The 21564-nt window shown below is 40.2% G+C and overlaps 1 protein-coding gene across 2 annotated transcripts in view; it reads left to right on the forward strand.

The window, feature by feature from the left end:
* Nucleotides 1-21564, forward strand: part of ZNF704 (zinc finger protein 704) — a 105406-nt gene that overhangs the window by 55201 nt on the left and 28641 nt on the right. For both annotated transcript variants that reach the window (XR_008448419.1, XM_054057975.1), the window contains exons 3-6: nucleotides 12355-12458; nucleotides 16406-16638; nucleotides 19890-19990; nucleotides 21120-21381. Coding sequence is in view for 1 of the 2 variants with exons in the window: in XM_054057975.1 (XP_053913950.1) it covers nucleotides 12355-12458; nucleotides 16406-16638; nucleotides 19890-19990; nucleotides 21120-21381 (700 nt within the window). In the remaining variant the exon portion in view is untranslated. The remainder of the gene's footprint in view (nucleotides 1-12354; nucleotides 12459-16405; nucleotides 16639-19889; nucleotides 19991-21119; nucleotides 21382-21564) is intronic.

Below are 21564 nucleotides of genomic sequence, written 5' to 3' on the forward strand. Positions count from 1 at the left end.
GGTGGCCAAGAAGGCCAACGGCATCTTGGCTTGTATCAGAAATGGGGTCACCAGCAGGTCCAGGGAGGTTATTCTCCCTCTGTACTCAGCACTGGTGAGACCGCACCTCGAATACTGTGTTCAGTTCTGGACCCCTCACCACAAGAAGGATGTTGAGGCTCTGGAGTGTGTCCAGAGAAGAGCAACAAAGCTGGTGAGGGGGCTGGAGAACAAGTCTTATGAGGAGCGGCTGAGAGAGCTGGGGTTGTTTAGCCTGGAGAAGAGGAGGCTGAGGGGAGACCTTATTACTCTCTACAACTACCTGAAAGGAGGTTGTGGAGAGGAGGGAGCTGGCCTCTTCTCCCAAGTGACAGGGGACAGGACTAGAGGGAATGGCCTGAAGCTCCGTCAGGGGAGGTTCAGGTTGGATATCAGAAAAAAATTCCTCACAGTAAGAGTCATTGGGTACTGGAACAGGCTGCCCAGGGAGGTGGTCGAGTCGCCTTCCCTGGAGGTGTTTAAGGAACGGGTGGATGAAGTGCTTAGGGACATGGTTTAGGGAGTGTTAGGAATGGTTGGACTCAATGATCCAATGGGTCCTTTCCAACCTTGTGATTCTGTGAAGGGATCCAAAATAAAATGTTTATTTAGTTTAAGGTAGATCTGAAGATCTGATATAGATACAATGATGCATAGTATAAGTGAACTATGGCAACTTGCTTGAGGGTCTTTGGTGTAGTGTAATGCAAAGTAGTGGTGCATGGTATTGTTTTCTGTGCCATGGCCAATATTTTCACTTATTTTCACATTCGAGCAAGCATGATCATTCCCAATTACAGTGTTGCCTGATTTGCCCATGAAAAATCACCTTCCTGTTGACATGTGCCAATGGTATGTTTTGAAAGCACAACTCTGATAATTTGGGATGCAAGACACTTAATAGCTAATCCTACCATGAATAAAACAAAATAATGACTCATCTGCCACCACTGCTCATTGCAAACATTCACTGGTTAGAAAATTGTACCCTAAGAGAAAATTGTACCCTGAGTTGAGGAAAAAAAGGAAAACAATTTTAGTTGCTTAGGGACTAAAGAGGGACCTTCCAAGGGAGATTATTTTAAAAACAGCAGCAGCAATGGGATTGTTAAGGTGGAGCATCTTCAATGTGGTAGTTAGTAGTGAATAGTGAAGAAATAGCTATAATAAGGAAGCATCAGTGAACAATGGCTGCTGTCTAGGATAGACAGTCTAGATGGTTAGACTTTCTCATTTTCTTATTGCAATCATTCTGCTTTACATAGATATCTAATATTTGTGTGGAGCATTGTAGAGAGTGCAGTTCTTTCTGCCTGGAATGTCTGGCACAGTCATGTGCACAGGCTGTACAGCATACGTGCAGGGGTCAGTGCTTTTAGAGAACCTTGACCTTTCCACATGCTGACTGCACAGCCAGATTATTCAGCTGCAGGAAGCCAGCAGCTCCGGGGATGCTTTGGCATGGCTGTGCAGTGTCAGTCACCTTTGGCTTGTGCCCAGTAGGTCTTACTCTGCCCAGAGGCTTCAGAGGCATTTCCTGACTGCACTTGCCTCTTCTTAAATGGTCTGATAGATTTTAGTTTTGTAGAGTCTGTTTTCATATCCGCAGGTTTTAAAATATCTTCAGTTCACATCAGTGTAGCAAATGTTTAAATCAGGGGATGAGAAGACATCTCTTCTCAGCTCTGTTGAGAAGGTGGCCATCCATAGGGTTGTGTTTGGTTCCTGTAGAAGAATTTAAGTTGTAAAGGATCTAAAGAAGTGTTGAACGATTGTTTTAAAGGCAAGAAGAAAGATTGATGTTTACCTTAAATATAGTTCATCCTTAATTTAGAGGTGGTTCAGAGAAGAAATGGCATTGTGCCCTATTTCTTTCAAGACGAGGTGTCCATGTTGAGATACTTTGAGTTGGTTAGGCCTGGAGATCTTCTGGTTGTGGTACTTAACAGCTCATAATGTCAAGTTTGAATTTTGAGCGCTAACCAAGCAACAGAAACCTTTCATCTGTAATTGTGAGATTAAAAAAAAAAAACAAACAAAAATCCAAAACAAACCTGCCTGAAAAATTGGAAAGACCTCATCGCAAGCTAAACGTGACCCGAAATGAGATTATACACTGGAAAGGAATTGTACAGTGTAGAGTGGGTACAGTACTGTTTTACTGCCTACAGAGTGTATTTCTAATGTAGTTTGGGGCTTTTTTGATATCTGTTTCTATCTGTAGTCTAGCACGATCTTTCCTAAAACAGAAGGACCCAATGCTTCTTTACATCTTCAACACCTTGCCAGTCAGTCAGAACATCAGCTTATCTGTCTCCTGAATTGTTGTGGCATAGAATCCGGTGCCACTGGAATAGCCTCTGGGGCTTTGCTTTGTATTATTTGCATTTAACTTGTAACAACCGTGGGTTGCTATAAATTATATCAGACAGTGGCTGGGTGTTTGGCTGACTTGGGATGGTATCGTTCAGAAACTTGCTTTTCTTTTCCTTCTTCAGCAATGGGGCATATCCTGCTCTGTGGCTTGATAAACATAGAAGGAGCTTGGTGTAAAGAAATACCAAAATTACTCTGTATGTTCACAGTAAAGACGAAATGTGTAGGAGGGGATGTCATAGCAAATACAGCAATGGTGAGCTTAGAGCTTCTGCTCTCCATGTCTGGTAGTGGGAAAACAAGTGAACAATCAGAAAGATAACTAAACTAAACCTTTTAAAAGGTAATATTTGTCTCCTTAATAACATAACTAGATTGCAGTGCTCCTTGCCGTAGAACATGATGGAAGCCTAAACATGAGTACAATGTGCAGAGGAGGGAGATAGTGTGGAAAAGAGAAAGAGAAGATATATTGGAAGATCTAGAGCATTTTGTTTGTGTTTATTTAATCTGACTGGAGTGTAAGAAAATCCATAGAATCATAGAATCACTAGGTTGGAAGGGACCCACTGGGTCATCAAGTCCAACCATAATTTCTGGGAATGAGATGCTGTATTCGTTGTGGGAAGGTCCCTATTGCATCTTCCTTTGAAACAGTCAGTGTTGGCCACAGAGTACAGGACCAAAAGGCTCACAAAGTTCTGCATTAAAACTGTGAGAGTTTATGCTTTACCAATATGTGCACTATGTATCCTACTACCCTACATGAGAAGTATCTGGATGTGCTGTTATCTCAGTAGTGATCTTTCTTGAGAAAATGAAAACTGAGAAAGGAAGATCATGAAAACCCGGCCTGCAACAGGCTGGTTGTAAAGATAAATGCCAGTTGTGTTTGTTCCTTTTATTTTAAATTAAACATTTTTGTCACCCTTTCAAAAAAAATCGTACTTCATTAGCACCAATTAATTCCAGCTTCATTAGCTGTAAACAGGTGATGAAGAGAATGGCAGTGAGGTTGTGCTGTTCGTTACAGATGGCTGAGCTATCCTTGTCAGATCATAGAGATTGCAGCAGAGACAGGGAGATACTGCTGTTCTTGTAGAAAATACAGGCCAGAACATATCAAGAACACTTGGAGCAGCTCTGTTCATGATAGATATACTCAGATCAACAACAGGATGAAGACACACTTATAGGGTGATCAGGGAAATGGAAAGAACCCATCTGAAGAGCCTTATCTGGATATTCTCCAGTGGAATGTTTGTGCATGGACAAAACAGCTATGAAGTAGCTATCACAGGTACTGTTGTCAATGTAACCTTGCAAAATTGGTCTAAGCACATGTGAAGGGAAGGCAGTGAAGGGAAAGTGGGAGTGGAGAGGACAAGATAAGCTAGCTGTATGCCTTCCCTGTTTTGAAACAGGTTTCTCATGGATTGAGAAAGATGAAAACCCAGCGAGCTGAGGTGAATCATGGTATTTGTGTCATGCACAACTGCAATAGCAAGGAAGATCCTGGAAGATACTTTACAGTGCTGTGACCTATTGGCTCAATTATGCCATAGAAACTATGGCTTAATGTTTGGAAATCCCAATCTTTGGGCTATAGCATCTCACCTTGGCAAGGAGAGGAGGATCAGCTGTGGACAGCCTTGTCCAGAATTTGTGGCTTTTTTTTCCTGAGTCTGTTTACATCTAACTTGAAAAAAATGAGGAATCAGAAAGCTCAAACAGACTGTCCTGTGAATACTAACAATAAACAGAAATTTGCCCTATGGGTCATTTTTGAGACTGATTTGATTTCAGCAAAATGCTTGCCGTCTTGTTCACATTAGCAATTATATGCATCAGCAGGATAGGAAGCTTGGGCTTCTTTGATTTGGTAAGAGGAAGAGGGGATAAATGTAGTGTAGACTTGCAGTCTTTTTCAAATGTTTCATCGATGTATATATTATTAGAAAAAATGTGTATTCATGAGGGAAAAAAGCAGTTAAAAATTATTTTAGAATTTACTTGCAGCAGCTTTTTATAGATAAATTGTGCTAAACAAATCATCCATGTAGCTGTGTTAGGATGGCATATTGGAGTTGATATTATAAAATGTATTTTGGGAACATTAGAATTAAATTCATTTGAAGTGGAAATGAAGCTGTTGGCAATAGGTAGAGGAGGAAGAACAAGAAAGAGCAAAATGTTCCTGGCCTTATTTTTTTGATTTTACTTTGGGAAAGACAGACATTCCATGGCATTGGCCAAGATGATATCGTCAGCTAATCACTTTAATAAAAGAATTATTCTCAAAGGTTGAGGAGGCTTTACTGAAAACACCATTTTGCAAAAGACTCCATGAGAGAGCATTGTGCTGAAGAGACATCAGACATAGTAGAATTTGGGAGGCTCTGACTATAGGCTGGATGAGGGTTGCAAATGGCGCTGCTCTTTAGCAGCAGGCTTTGTAGAGAGAACACCAGTTAACCAGAGACCTAAGGTGTCTTACCCTATCTGTGTTGCCAGGTGGCATCAGCTATCCCCTTAGCACTTCTTGGCACAGTTCTTGTTGCATTTGATGAGCTGGGACCTTCAGATTTTTTTATTTTATTTTTTTTTTTTGCCATCTTTTTCTGCATAATAATTTGTGTTGCTTTGAGCAATACCTCTTGGTCATCATAGCAAGTGGTCCAGCCCCTTTCCATGAAGAAAACATTAGAAGTGTGAAATTTTCTTTCTGTAAACAGTTCCAAATCAAAGTGATATCATTTATGAAAGAGGATGTGCCTGTGAGCAAACTGAAACAGTAGCTAAGGCAAAGGCAGAACAGGGATGAAAATGAAGATATTGGATAATATTTGGAATAACTGGTCTTTTGCCTCGGGTCGCTATTGAGACTTGGTTTGTAGAGATTGAGTTATTTATTGCATCAGCAAGTGGCCTTTAAAGTAGAGGACGTGGAACAGAAAATCATCCCAGGAAATCCCCAAGGCTTGTGGGTGACTATAAGGAATAACTGTTCTCTGTAGAGTTCTCTTATTCCTTTCTGAATTTCATTTTTGCTTTTAATCTGTCCAGTGATTACCATTGATTTGATTGCTCCATTTTGAAGCAGATAATTTCTATGTCATATTCCTACTTCATCTTCTGTTGTTTCCCTCGGGGTTCTTTGCCAGATAAGTTCTTCTGATACGTCACAAGTGTTTGAAAAGTAAAAATTATTCATTAGATCAGCTTGTTCGATGTATAGAGTAAATTGTTCGTGTAAACTGCAGATTGTCTCCAATGTTGAATTTGGCTTGCTTAACTGTTCCCATTTATGCACAGCATCTAAAAACTCTAGATCTTATCACTAGCCAATAATGAGAGCAGTGGTTTACTACCCATCCTCTCCCCACCTGTATCTCGTACGTTGTAAATCAGAGAGCAAGCCCTGGTATTCTGTCCTGTTTATTTGAATAGGTTTGAAATTTCAGTGGCCTTTAAAGATGGCAAAAAACTTGCCTAAGAATCAGTGATAAAAAGGCTTCAATTAAAAAGGCATTTTCCATCTGTTTTGCAGGCTTTGCCTTAAGCAAACTTTTCTGGAGAATCCTAAAGGGCAAGGCACCAATATCTGCTACTGAACTGCAGAGTGAATGGAGGCAGCAGAGTGTGTCCGTGGATGTGTTTGCACCAGACAACAGAAACTTCAGTAATTTTGCATCTTTTCAGTTGCTGGTGCATCTCTGCCAGCGCTCCCCAAAGAGGTCTGGTGTGATGGTAGCCTACAGAGCAGCCAGGGCAGCATTGGCTGGGTTGCACCTCCCAGGGAGGAGAGGGACACTGGTAGAAGGTGCTCCCAAGGACACATCTGACTTGGGAAGCCGTCTGCTCTCTGGAGGCTTGAGAAGGAGGTAAGGGCAGCTGAGGGAGAGATATGTGTGATCCCCATGTATGGGAAAACATGTCAGCCAGCCTTTATAACCAAATATAACATTTTCTTGGTTATCTAAATCTATAAAATGGTTGTAAAAACTAATGGATAATTTTCTGTCAAGTTTTAGTGCTTTTAGTGGTAATGGCTAGAGAAATACTAGTTTTTACAGAATCCTCTTTTTGTGGAGCAGCAGAAAACGATGCAGAGTCTGATGTGAGGAAACATAAAAGACTTTGAAAAACATGCCTGTGTTACCACTTCCTCTTCAATTCTTCAGTTAAACATATTTTCTACTCCAGGATGCTGAGAACCACTCTGTGAATGTCTTCCATTTGGTATGACTAATTTCCAGAGACCTTTTATTGTCTTTAGACCTTTCAGTATCTTCGTTACTGATAACTCTGTCTACTCTGATTGGACTCTGACAGACCAGCCAGACTTCCAAAGGTCTTTTGAATAATTGAATTGCAAAATCTGTCTGCTTGGCTAGGAGGAGGTGGAGAACTTTGAGATGGCCTTTGATGCATTTTTCTTCTTTCCTTAAGAAGGTCATATGTATGTGGTTTTTAGAAGAGAAATTCTTATTTTTGTATAATAAAGATTTATATCGTAATTAATTTCTAATAGCTATCAGTACCGAAAAACATTGCCTAGGTATAACAAGGACAGCACAAACAGACACAGAAATGCACAGAAGGTTATACTGTATGTGAAATAGTCTGCAAATATAACAAAGTTAGTGTGGAAAAGGTTAATTCTGTGTTTGACCATGATTAGAAAGGCAGAAATCCCTAGCTTTTGATTAGTGCATTATGTCTGCTTCAGATATCAAGCACCAGTTGTCTTCTTCAATGTGTAAATAGTAATGCTCTCTTGTGTTTTCAGATGCATCATTACAGTACCATACTGATTTAATACAATGTTTGAGAATATTTCCCTTTGTTTTTTGCTTTATTGTGGAAAATTACAGCTTTTGCCAGAGTGCAGAGGACCTCGGGCTGTTTACATGGATCATTCTCTCTATAATTTCTGCTTTTGTCTTTGGCAAATGAGTTAATTTTTGGTCTTCCTAACCAAAAACCAAGTATAACAGCAGCAAGCAAGTTCATTTATTTATCTGTGCTGTCAGTATTTTGAGTTGTTAGTGGGCAACCAAGTATTGCAAATATAAGACAATTTATATATTAAGAATATGTTGCCTGATGATATTGTAGATCTTTGCTCAAGGCAGAAGAGTGGTTGTAGTTAATTCAGATATATGGAGTTACAGTCACATATGTGGCTTTTCATGCTGGTTCCTTGTTTGGGTATTGCCCTTGCCATTAATGGTGAATTGAAGAAACCTAAAAGCTTTTTATTTTACCTGTAGAATGTAATTTAGGATTTTTATTTCTTTCACAAATACTCCGATTATTACTAGTGCACTGATTGCAGTGATTCATTGTATGATAAGTCATATTTTTAGTGTGTGAAAGCCTGTAACAATATGTTTCTCTATCAGTATTGATACAGTGCTCAGTATGACAGCGTCAGTGTGATGTAACTGTAATCGGGTGATCAAAGAAAGACTTCAGAGGTCTCTCTATGAGTATGTAGAAGTACAAGTGTGGGAGGGAGAGAGCAATTTAAATATTCTACAGGAATGGCCAGAAAAGGATTCTGCAGAACTGCAGGCCTGTCAGTCTGACACTGGTGCCAGAGAAGGTTATTGAGCGGATCATCTTGAGTGCCATCACACAGCATGTGCAGGACAACTAGGGGATCAGACCCAGTCAGCATGGGTTTACAAAAGCCAGGTCCTGCTCAACTACCCAGATCTTCTATGACAAAGTGGTCCACTTGGTGGATGGGAGAAAGACAGTGGATGTCGTCTACCTTGACTTTAGAAGAAACATTGATTGAGTAAAGTAATGACTGAAGATGCAGTTTTTCCAAGGGAGGGAACTGCAGGCTGGCTTTTTGGTCTAGGCCAGGTAAATAATAAAGGATAGACTAAAGGCTTCAAAACTAGAATAAAATATGTATTTTTAGGGATTTTTGAGAGAAAGTTTAAAAAAAAAAAAAGTTCCAACTGTAGATAACAGTGTGGCTGATAAAGAGAAGGAACAACAGAGGGCTGGTATTGGTTTGTCCAGATGGGAATGATGCTTACTTGGGAATGTGAACGTGACAGTGGCCAGAAGAAAGGGCTTGTGTGCCTTTCATGCAGGGAAGTCAGGACAACGTCTTTGAGTCAGAAAGTTGCTAGTAGGGAGGATTCAGTCCAGTAAGAAAATGCGAGTCTTACGGGGAGTCAGCTGTTGGCTGAGGAAATTGGACAGTAGGAGTTGGGCTGTTATGTTGTCTTTCAACCTGGCTACAGTACCAGCAAGTGGTTTGAGACACTTGCGTAGCCTCGGACTTGTCTTAGACCCTCTTTTGCTCATCTTTTGGAACCTAAACCCAGCATTTCCTCAGAGGGGGCTCTGACTGAAGAAGATGCGATCATTTTAAAACTAGTAAATTCCTCAACAAAACAAAGAAAGGATTGAATAAGAGTAAGGATAGAAAGTAAGTTGAATTTGAGTGTGGCTGTTAAAGAGAAGGAATATTTCATATACGAGGCTGGCCATGTTAAGGTGTCACAGGGATCAAGTGAAACAATTCTTCCTGCTGAGGAAGCAGAGAGCCTTGAAGCCAAGAGACGTGGTGTGGTGATAAAAGATCCATCCTTGAGGTCCTATAACTTCTGCTGCTTATGTCTCAGATGGTTTATTAAAATTCAGCTTTTGGCATGTGTTTGGATTTAGGAAGACTTGGAAAGAAAGGATCCAAACTGTTTGGTCTCAAATGCAGCCTGGGCCGACACAAATATATCCATCCAGAAGCTGGGAGGCTGCATTTGGAAATGTGGAGTTAGAGGAAAGAAGAAATCATTGTAGCTGTGTACCAGATGATTTTACAACTGATTTAGATTTCATCGTGCCTAATAACAGTATGAGCAAAGGCAAGGTTTATAACTTCACTCTGCAGAAAATCAGTTTAGCAATGGTGGAATAAATGGTTGTGAACAATCATTGTGTAACAGACAAGTTATTCTCGCCTCTGGGTGGAAATGCTGGTGAACATCTGTGTGCAGATCCAAATTTCCAGCAGAGAAAGCTGGAAAAGACTGAGGCAGTCTTAAGATATTGATTCATGTGTGATGCTGACTGAATGCAGATGGCTTAAGCGGTTCCTGTCTCCAGTTTGATGCTTTGCCTCTCTCAGAGGCTGCTGTTCCTGCAGCGGTGGTGGCTGAGTGGTATATGAAATATGTAAGTTTACATTTATGAGCCAAACTGTAAAAATGTGTTTGGAAGCAAAGTCACATAAGCCAACACTTGTAGTTGCTAAAATTCTTGTGGCTGGGCAATAGTAGCAGAGCATTCCTTGTTTGCTGAATGGAGCTGAGGAGGTGTAAGTAGTAAAAATGACTGTGATTCCACATGGGCAGAGAAAAATTCCAAAGTTCTATTTATTTGAGCTTTCCCTATTGAAAACCTGTTAAATTGGATCAGGTGAGAAATAAGCATTCCAGTAATGGCTAGAGTGTGGTTTAGCATAGCTAGAAATAGGAGTTGTGTGTGTGTGGAAGGGGCTCATGACCATTCCTTTACTTTGCCTACCTGTGAATATTTTCATCTTAGGCACAGATACCAATACTAACAATTTTGGGGCATTATTGAGAGAAGAACAGAGCAAAGGGTGGTTTCTCAGAGTGGCAGGCTGAGTCATTGTAGAGGAAAAAAATATATCAATACAAAGGAGCTAAAAAAATTAAATTTACAGACTGGAGAAACTTTGGGATTTGCTCAGGATTTAGACTATGACATCTTGACACCAACTTGCAACACCTGACAAACCATCTTGACAAACACTTGCAACAACTGATACAGTGTGATTTTGCAATTCTGAAGAGGCCTGGACAGGAACACATTAGCTCTGTTGCCACACACATGGAAGAGCCTTGTTGGAAAGCTGATTGCAAACACTAGGGATTCTCCGTTGGGAAGGTCGTGTTCATTTTGTCCTCATATGTTGCAGAATTTCAGAGATTAGCAGGTCATCCACAGCTGCATAAATGAGTAGGGACAGTTGGTGTAGTCTTTCAGAAGTGGACTACAGAGCAGCTGAATGCTTCTTAGAGAGTGAATTTTCATACTGGGATGTTACGTGATTGGAAAATCATCTGGCAGGGTTGGTCTCCAGAAAATGTAACATCGCCATGTTATCCCTGAAGAAAGAGCCCAGAGGAATTTGACATTCTGAGTGAAATACTTCTGTGTAGGCGAGAGGACCTGATGAGTGACGGATTTGAGTATTACCTGATTACAGCAGATATCCCAGACCTTTCCAGTACTCACTAGTGACCTTATGGCTCTGTGCTCTTTATAAAAGCCTTGGCTGAAGGAAAGGAGGGTTTCTGTGGATATAATGAGAATACAGCAGGAACCATCATTTGTGTTTCGGTTCCAGGCACTGATGTGTTGCAAAAGACAGTCACGAGAGCTAAGCTGTTGTGTGGCATGGAAGATTGTTCATCAACATCTGCCTGGATCCTTGCATAAGCCAGAAAGCAGCAGTGAACTGTACCATGGACAAGTTTGAGGCTTGCTTACTAAAATATCAAGAGGCATTGACTGTAGCATAGTTTCCAGTTAATGAACCTTCCACCCAGTGGGTGAAATTGGATACTATAATAGGGAACTGCAGTGAGCATGTCCTCTTCCTCTTGGTGACTTACTGATCAACAGTTGAAGGAAAAAACATCAGTCAGCTGGTCACTTCTCTTACTGGATTTTAAATAAAGACTCAACCCGATCGGTTAAGTAGAGCGCCTGGCAAGGCACAGAACAAATTCTAGAAACCCCATAGTGCCAAATAGAGGGGGTAAAAGTGTCCTTTTGTAAGAACAAATTTAATTTGCTCTCTAGTAAATGAGAAGGTGGTCTTGAATGATCAGTCATACGTACGTTTGAAAGCAAACATTCACAGGAAGCTTTCTGCTTTGGTTCCACTGTCTCACAAGGATGGAAAGCAAAAATCCGCTAACTTAGTGGGTTTTGTTGTATTTTGGTATGTTCGTTCTTCAGAAATTGTACATTGTCAGGTAGAGAGCTGCTTTTGTGGGGTGAAAAAGTGATAGTACATATATTTTTCAGACAAAGAAAATCCTGCAATATCTAAAAATTAAAAAAGACTCCTTGAGCAGTGGATCACTGAAGCCTGGTTTCTGTAGATATCAGTTGTTTCCAAATCCTCTCCTCTCTCCTACAGAAAACTGCCCTCTTCTCCCTTATTACCCCTTCCCCATGCCCTCTCCTCTGACTTCAGGCTGGTTCCCAGGGAGACAGAGCTAAGGCAGCTCCAGGTCGCTCTTTTCCTGATATGTCTGCTGGCTCAGGCACCCATCACACCTGCAGAAAGCTCTTCCCTTTTCTTTTTTTTCTCTTTCCTGAACTGCTTTTCTGCCAGTTTGCTAATTATTTTAAATAATTCATTTATAATCTGACCAGGAGAAAATTAGGATTGGTCTTTCAGAGAGAGTACAGGAAAGTTAATGTCATTAAAAGGAAGCAACAGAGAAAAAATTATGCCCCTTGGCTCCAGTTTGTAGTTCTTCCTCACCCTACAGGGAGTCGTATATGTTATCAGTGTTACTAGTTATCTTAGTCTGCATCCCTACATCTTCATTCAAGAAAGAAAACATTACACATACACTTAGCTCTAAGGATACGATTAGCTGAAATTCACAGAATGAAACTTATGGACTGACACTTTTATATAAAGAAGTATTCTTTTTTCCCACTGCTCCTCTTATTTATGCTGAACTGGTTTGCTAAAAGTAACCACTTAGTATGTTCAGGCTGCCAGAAGACAAAAGCTTTGACAACTGCTTGGTGGCTTGCTTTGGTTGCTGGTTTAGGATTTGGATTTGGTCTGTTATATTAAAGGAACCCCAAACAATAAGCTAAAAAACAGTTTGATTTATTCGCTGATGTGTTTCCTGCCTCCTGTTCACTATGTTTCAGAAAATCTTCAGAAGAACTGGACATGGATAAAGTAACAGCAGCCATGGTACTCACCAGTTTATCCACCAGCCCTTTGGTCCGCAGCCCTCCTGTCCGACCTAACGGTAAGACTTCAGGGCCGTGTACTTGGGGGTTTATTTCCAGGAGTTGTAACCGTGGTGGAGGATAAAGAGTGAATGACTGTCCTCTGGTAGTGGCCTGTGTGTACTGGGGATGTGAGCTTTGCTCCAACACAGTCGAGGTCTTTGGTTCGGCATTGGCAGAAATGAGAAGAAACCATTTCTGTAGCCACAGATTGGCTCGAGTTCATGAAACAGGAGGTGCATCATTTCATAAGTGGGAGATGAGTGCTGTGGAATGTCTCCTGATCTCACTCAAACACTAATTTTCCAAACAGTTTATTTGCAATTGCACGTTTGCAGTAAATACAGCAGCAGTTGTTCCTCTCCACGCCCCCTGGAAGTCAGATGAGATTTTACTTAACACTACCATGAGGCAAGGCACTTCTAGATCAAAGCCCTCGGCTGAGAGGCCGTACAATAGCGTTCTGCACGGCGACAGGTCTGGTCCACTGGTACAGGATTAGACCCTCAGTTCCTGTGCCCTTTGCAACTCTCCGATGGTCTACCATCAAATCTGTAATCCCCTAAAAGAGTATTCCATTCATTGTTTAGCAGAAGACACACAAATGAAAACTTCCATTCATTGTTTAGCAGAAGACACACAAATGAAAATAAATACAAAAAGTGAGTTATAATAATGACATTGCTAGAGAAATATAGTTGATTTATGCAAGCTTAACTGGACTTACAAGAGAATGTTAAAAATGTTAAATTTTAAGGAATAGTCTTAAGTGGGGACACCCTTGTTAGCATAGTTTGTATGGCTCTGGCTTTTCTTACTCACTTGTGACCTTTAATAGACAGTATTTGACCTCCTAGTGTCAATAACTGGAGTATTTGGGGAATGCTTAGATATGTGAAGTAATAGGAAAGTAGTTTTTGCAATTCTTCATGGAAGCACAGGCAATCACCTGAGTGATGTTGTACTTAATAATCCATACTATGAGAAATGTCCCAGCTTTAAACATTTTTGAACTAATAGTGTAGTTTTTTTCTCTTTTTTTCCAGAACACTTAAGTTTTAGCCATTTAGCTGGAAGTCTAGACATGAATACCCATAGCTCCTGCCTTTGTGCTTTCCACACACTTACCAAATGTTTAAAACCAGAAGTATTTATGGAGTTATGGAGTAGCACTGCTCTGAGGACTCCTGGGAAACCTACAGTGGTGACATCCCCAGTGACTGTCCCACCTCAGGGCTGGAGGTTGCCAGCACCCAGAGAAGGCCAGAGGAAGGGTGAAAACATACCTACTCTCCAGCTGCTCCAACTCACAGACAAAACTGCAGGTGAAGGTGGATTTAGACTGATGTGCCAGGCAGGATACAGAGCGGCTGAGGGACACGTGTCCTGTGTTACGTCCCTGGACACAGAGAGAAGCTCTGATGTGGAGCAAGGCTCTATCTGCCACCTTAGACAGTTGAGCAGATGACAGTTGTCAGGACCAGAAGCGCACACTAGCTAGGAGCTGTTGATTGGAAAACTCTTTGGAACAAGCCCTTTTGAATTGCTAATAGGTAAATGGTAGCTGTTAACTGCCTTTGATATTTCTTTATGCAACCTGAATGCTGTTTGATATTTCTTCACATAGCTTGTCTGCTTGTTTCCCTAAATCTGGGAAGACTAGCCTGAAAAAATAATTTGTGCGTTTTCAGTAGTCACAGGCAAGATTTTGAAGCTGGTTTTGGGCACCTTCTCACAAGATATCTTAGTTTTGCCTGAGTGAAGACTTACTAAAGGCTTCAATAGAGGTGTAAGGGTTTGATAATTTAAAGCTCTTTTGGTATTGCAAGGCTAGGCTCTGATCTTAGTAACATGAGCTACAGGTGACCTAATGATTAATTTTTTCTAATTCCTTTTCCAAAAAAGGGCAGTAAGTAGCAGTTTAATTAAAGAAACATTTCTTTAAACAAATGGAATTTTGCCTAGAGATAAAAAAAAAAAACAGTAGCATTAAGAATAAAGTCTGATCTGTGCTGGAATTATTGGAGACGATCACCCATGTACACTGGATCAGAGTCTGGCCCTTGTTTCCCTGCAGCTGAGTAATATTTGATCTGGTTCTCTTTCACGCAACTCCAGCAATGTGAAAAGAGCACCAAAATAAGAGTAAGTTGCATTTATTTATATTTTAAACTTCTTTACATTGGCAGATTTGTTAGTATTAATGACAGCCAGTGATTGGGTTTTTCTTTTTGTCAGCCTTGTTCAGTCTCTTCCATACTATTTTAAAAATGTTCTTGATATATATCTCTTACTCAGCAAGGTGAGGATAAGCTGTAAATGCTGAGAATAGAATCTACCACCATAAATGTGTCAGAATGTAGTAGTTGAAAGTGCCATTTCCTTTGGTTTTCTGGAGAAATGGAAATTTTGAGCCATACTAAGGTCACAAGTTGATACCAGATGTACTTCTTGGCTTTGGCATGAGACTGAAGTACAAATAGAAAAAAAACTCTCCTCCGTTACAGTCACATGAAGACTGCAATCATGAACCAAAACATGACATTTTCATATGTTAACTTATTAGCTAGGATATGTGTGTCCGTTTCCAAAGAGGACTTGAGGGGTGGGAGGGAGGGTTGCCCCTGTTTATGTTCTGTGGCCCTAATCAATAAGTGCGAGGTCTTGGCTGCTGCTTACATAAGGGAGTATTTTTTCACACGTGCTTACTTGATGGAGCACTTCGTTCTGTTTTGTTACTAGCTGACGTTAATGGTTAAGGTTTCATCCAAAATCTACTGAATTAGGAGGGAAAAAAAAATCATTGGTTTTGGGTTAAGCTTTTGGTAGCAGGTGGTAGACATTATTTTCTTGCTGATGTCATTAGTTAAATTTATCTGTAAGAAACTGAGAAGGAATGAAGGAGTGACTTCAGTGACTTCTGCAGAACTCTTAAAGGCAGGCGCTGGCTTGAAAAGACTCCTGTCTCACACTTAAATAATGTTTCATGACCAGATAAGATGTTATTTGCTTGCCAATTCCAAAGTTGCCTATTGCACAATACTCAGGCACCTACAGCGTTGTTGGGAAAAGCTTTCTGTGTCTGAGTTAGGGAGAAACTGCAGCTAAACCATCTCTGCACATGTGCCCAAGCCCTGTGAGAACGTGAAACTTCAGCCAGAGCCGCCCGTGGTTGCACGGCTGGGCATGCTCAGGCCATACCTGTGCTGAGCTGATTGCCTACACACTCTTCTCTTGTCAACAGCCCTTTAGGAATTGGGAACCTAATGTCAGGGGACTGCTGTAGTGAGGACTGGGTTTCGCGCAGTGTCTGTGTGTCCCACTTCTGAAACCAGATGCCTAATGATAGACCTATATGAAGGAAGAAAGGAATATCCTTCCAAGGATACACACCACCCCAATTAGAGATTCAAATTAGGCAGAGGTTTGTACACTGGGAGATTATGAGTAGACAATTAGGATGTAATTATGGTTTTCTTTGGTGTTTTAGCCCTGGGATGATGCTTAAGTCATCTTAGACCTACTTAGTGTTCTGAGGCTCAAAGTGTACATCCCCTTCCCAGGGCATCTCCCTGTAGCTGTGTGATGGCTTGGAGCTTGCTTTGACACCCCACTGCCATCATGTGTTCCTGTTGAAAGTTGAGGATGTATTTGAATCCTTTAGTTCTGCATGCAATATCTGACTGTTTATTGCAGTTTGTGCTCCTGAAGAGGCTGTTTTTCCAAACCTAGCATTTCATTTTAGAAAAGTACTTTGTTTTCTTAAAGCACTTAAAGAATCAAGTGTGGAATGTGTAATTTGTGTGCAGTGATGTAGATGTGGTTGTCCTGTCTACATCCAGTGCTTTCACTTTCCTGTATTGAACATACAGTTAATTACCAACATGGCATCTAAGCCTTTGTAAAGGAGCTGCTTAGCCCTAACACATGATACTGTTGTAATGATGACTGTTGTTGTTCTCGACAGAATCCCTAAATGGATCTTGGAAAGAAGGAGGATTTGTGCCTTCTAGTACCAGCAGCAGTGGATACTGGAGCTGGAACGCTCCCAGTGATCAGTCAAATCCATCTACCCCCTCTCCACCTCTGTCAGCTGATAGCTTCAAAGCTTTTCGGACACCTTCCCAGCCAGATGATGGTATTGATGAAGCTGAAACAAGCAACCTTCTCTTTGATGAACCCATTCCTAGGAAGAGAAAGGTTAGCTTTACGTTAAATTCCATACCCATGGGCAGACAGGATGTTAATATGCTTATTTTGCTGTGAGAAAAGAACAGGTCACCCAAACAACTTTGTATGTGTATCCCTCCTCGGCATCCAGTTAACGTAGGTGCTTAGCCTAGTCACTATGTCTCGTTCAACCTAGTCACCTACTGCACACACATGCTGCCATCAGCACCACATATTTGCTGGCAGATGGTGAGGTTCTACAGAGCATCCTGCACAGAGAAGACTAGAGTGATTTCTAGAATGTGTTGCCTCTGGCCATTCAAGGGATTTCTATCCTACTTTGACTACTTCTTTGTATGCAGAATGCAACAGGCAGCCTTTACATGTCATCACAAAAATTAGATATGACCTTAATACTTCTTGTTCCCTGAAAGTGCTGTTTGTCTGACAGCATGTCAGATACCTTAATAGTGTGAAGCTTTCTCTGTGCAAACATATGGAGTGAAAAAAGGGACAGAGATCAAGCCTGATGGCTTTTGATACAGCATTAGCAGTGGCCAAATTTATCCTTGGTAGGAGTACAAAAGGAGGCTAAATAAAACACAATGTAAAAAAAAAAAAATGTCCAGAACTAGCCCCCAAATTTCTAGCAAGCAGGCTCCTCTTGAAGAAAAAGAAAACAAAGAGATGGCAGTAGTCCAAATTTCCTTCCCTCCCAATGCAACAGGACAGATTTTACATAGCAAGATGAAAAAGGACTTTTTGTGAGAAGAGGGAATAACAGAATTTATTTTCCTTAGTGACTTTGTTTCTGACTCAGTCTGAGACAGTTAATTGCTTCATCACCAGCAGGAAGAAATTTTAATGATTGTTTAAACCTGTTCAGATTTATCCTTCTGCTCCAGAAGGAAGTTGCTTATTTGCTGACCCACACCATTCTGCCCTTGTTTGTGGGAGAGTGGTGTAAAAAGTTTGTGCTTCTTGCTAAAAGGAAAAAAATATATATTTTGGAGTACATTTTTGTTACAATAAATTGAAGATAGAGTTGACTCTTAAATGAAGACAGAGGGTGTGGGACATGAGTAAGAATGCGTAAGTGTGCTGGTCTGTCTTTTACATCTCAGTTGAAGTTCAGCTTATTAGCATTACTACTGTTGCTCAGCTGTGATGAGACAGATGGGTTTGCAGCTGCTGTCTATATTGTTACCAAAGTTGTCTTCAAATATTTCTGTTTATATACCCAGCACAGATGTCATACGCTGTCTGTACTGGTTTACAGGGGTTTTGCTCTGTGTGGCAAATATTTAGTTTAGATAAATAATAACATTACCTGCCAAACGTTGTTTTATAAATGAACTGCGTTTCCTGCAGGTTTTTTTTATTCTAGTCCCAGCATGGTACTTTATCTGAGTACAGCTTCACACCTCTAGAAGCTGAAATAAAAATACTCAGGTTGTTTCTTCTTCAGTGCTGCTAAAATCAAAAAGAATAAACATGGAAACAGAGTGTTCAGTAACCTTACTTTTACTCATAAAGGTTTCTTCCATTTTATGTTTGGAAAATGTCATGTTAGCAGCTGCTAGCCATTAAGAAAGTTGTTTGCTTAAAAGTTTCCATTAATGTAGCTATTCCTCAGCAAAAAAAATTATATTCCATTATTTCTTAGATAAAACGTTAAGCCTGATTAGGCAATTTTTTGACTAGTCAGAAATGGAAGCGTGTGTTATGGTCTGTATTTCTACTGCGTGAGATTTCAATTGGGTTTTTTTTGCAGAGTCCTAGCATTGACAGTAAAGCTAAACCACAGTGGAGCTAGGAGATTGGTTTAACCATCAAACTGGAGATTGATGTTAAACCATTCTGTGTTCATAAAGATGCATATGGTGTTCATGATGTCATATTGGAACTCCTAAGATGTAAATGATAAGCAAGGTCTTCATCTTGTAACTGTGGTTTGTTGTGGGTTTTTGAGCTGATAATGATAGTCTTTAGTGTATTCTATTACAAAAGTAAGAAATAGATCTGTCAGAATTGCTACATGGTTTATATTCAATTTTAAGAGTTCTGTAGCTATTTGAAAAGTAGTTGTATTATCAGATCAAAAATTATAGGTGGAGTTTATGGGTGATTTATTCCAAAGTATAAGTTTTCATACAAACAGTATGATCAGACACCTCAAATTGTAAAACTCTTAGCATCCATACTTTCAAACAGGAGATGTTAGACTGCCAAGTAGCTGTGAGAACATGCTACTACAATCAACTTGTATTTTAAAAAAAAACATCAGCTCAGATTTTTTTAAATTTTATTCTAATCATTGTCTTTCTAACAAATCCGGAAACTTGCCATTTACTGGCATTCAGGTTCAACGGGTCCAAACTGAAGAAAGCACCGAGTCAGCTCTTGTTCAAGACACAGCAAAGCATGTGCTTAATTCTAAGGATGTGCTTGTTCCCTTTTTTCTTTTAAATCAAGCTGTATGTTAATATATATTATCTTACATATAACTAAAATTATAGGATAATAGCACAGTATTGTGAAGCTGTTCCACATATTTTCTTTGATAATGTATTCTGTGAGAATAGAGAAAATTATTTTTGAGAAGTACAAATTATTTAGATTTTTTTAATGTAATTTATATAAAGTAGGTTTCATTTTAGAGTAAAATTAGCTTTTTAAAAAACTGGTACAGTTTGGCAGTACCTCTGTTGTTTGTTACCACATACGGTGCTTTAAATTAAGACCAGTTCTCTCCAGAGTCTTCAAAACATTGAGGATTGGACCGGTTGTGCTCTCAATTGATGATAACTCCGTTTATTAAAGAATATAAGATGAGATTGTGAGAAGCTAGGGTTTTCTAGGACAATATTTTTTCTGGGCTGCAAAATTCAGGAGCAGAAATATTCATAAGAGCTTGCTTATGAATATAAGGAAGCTTAGGAAGCTTGCTTTAAGTTAGGATGTGCTTTGAAATGCTCCAAAGAAGTGTAGGAAGTTTTTATGTCCTCTTGTCTCCTTTAGTGAGGAGACAGAAACAGGAACTTGCAAATGAAAAAGCTGTGGCAAAGAGTGGAAACAGGTAAAAATTTGTCACAAGCTGCTACTGTGACTTTTCACTGGGATTCCATTGGTTTTAGTAGGATGACACTGTTGACTATTATATCATTGAAAATCCAGAGTTAGAGGCTCTAAACCTTCACAGTGTTATCTGATTTGGATGGTTTGGTTTTCTTTCTTTCTAATTCCCATGCAACTAATGATGATTTACTCATAATTTCTAGAACTCCATGAAGGTGATGTTCAAATGTCTGTGGAAAAACTGTGGAAAGGTACTGAGCACAGCTGCAGGGATTCAGAAACACATACGGACCGTTCACCTTGGGTAAGAGACTGGTCTCTTTGGAAGTCTAAAGAATTCAATAGATAAGGGAGAGCAGTCTCACTTGGCTGAGGAGATGAACTGGCTTGTCCTTGTCTTTTCTGTGCCAGGTCCCTAGGTTTCTGAAAAAAATAGCAGAGTAGTGCATCAAAGTGAATGGAAACATTCTAACATCGAGGCACGTTTTTTGCTGAACTTCTGTGAACTTTACTAGAAGGTCAAATACAGCTCTTGGTCACAGTGCACTTCCCTAATGGCTGCATAACTTGGTGGCTTTTGCTTCTTATGTGCTTATCTGCATGTCACATCCAGGCTGATGCTGTGCAAAAGACAGTGATATTCAGGGTCTTGCATGAATACTTTCCAACTTTGTTTCACATCAGATCAGATGCTTGTGCTGCTAGGAACTACTGCTTTGATGGGGCTACTTCACTCCTAGTGGTTGTGCTGAAGCACTTGGCAGATATTGCCAGGCCTGCAGGGGGGATTAAACCTTTAACATCTCCTCCTTTAGTAAGTCTGCTTGTAGTAGGACCAGAAAGCTCTGCACTGGCAAGCCAACCTCTGTATGTCCTCTTCCTCTGCCAGTGTCTCAATGAGTTGCATGGTGAGATCTCTTGCAGCTTCTTCTGTTATGCCAAAGAGAGTTGTGGTGAACCACAGACATAACTATATCTGGCTTAATTAAGTAACTTATGGTAAGACTACATATTATTTGCTGTAAAGTTAGTGAAGTATATCTTGCCTGTGTCCGTTGTCTTTACCAATCCTTCTGTAGCTGCTTTGCTATTTCTGAAGTCAAAGTACATTGAGATTCTTGTTAACTTCGGTAGTTGAGAATGAGAAGCTGATATTTAAGCTGAAGTGTAGAAGTTAAACATCCACTCCAAGGTCAAAGAATTGGTCAAGAATGACACAAAGAAAAAAAAAAATCTTTTTTCCCATCAGATGAGATGATTTCTTTTCCTCTCCCCTTTTCTGCACACAGAATGCTGATAAAATGGGTAAGATTGAAACTGGGAATATTGATTTATCAACAGTATGAATGTATTTGCTCATGCAACTAAACTTAAATTTACCTTGGGGTTCTTGCTTTCATTTAATCAATCCTTCATTCTTTGTCTTGATACAGACGTGTAGGAGAGTCTGACTACAGTGATGGAGAGGAGGATTTTTACTATACAGAAATCAGGCTCAACACAGACTCAGTAGCTGATGGCTTAAACAGTCTTTCCCCAGTCTCTCCATCTTTAGCATCTCCTCCTTCCTTTCCCACCCAAGACACAATCCGTCCTGAGACTTCATGTGCCAAAACTGAGACTAAATTGATGACACCTCTGAGCCGCTCAGCTCCTACCAACCTCTACCTCGTACACACGGACCATGCTTACCAGGTAACACTAGTGAGAGTGAACTCCATTGGTTACACTAATGTCATTAATGTATAAATAAATGTCAGAGCTCAATGCTTGGGTTTTTAAATCCAAGTCTAATTTTAATGAGTTGAAAAGTTTTTAGGGCAGCCCAAAGGGTTCATCTCATTTAAATTTAAATGTCCACTTCTGAGGTACTTGTTT

Source organism: Cuculus canorus, chromosome 2 (genome assembly GCF_017976375.1).
Source record: "Cuculus canorus isolate bCucCan1 chromosome 2, bCucCan1.pri, whole genome shotgun sequence".
In the NCBI taxonomy this organism is placed as follows: Eukaryota; Metazoa; Chordata; class Aves; order Cuculiformes; family Cuculidae; genus Cuculus; species Cuculus canorus.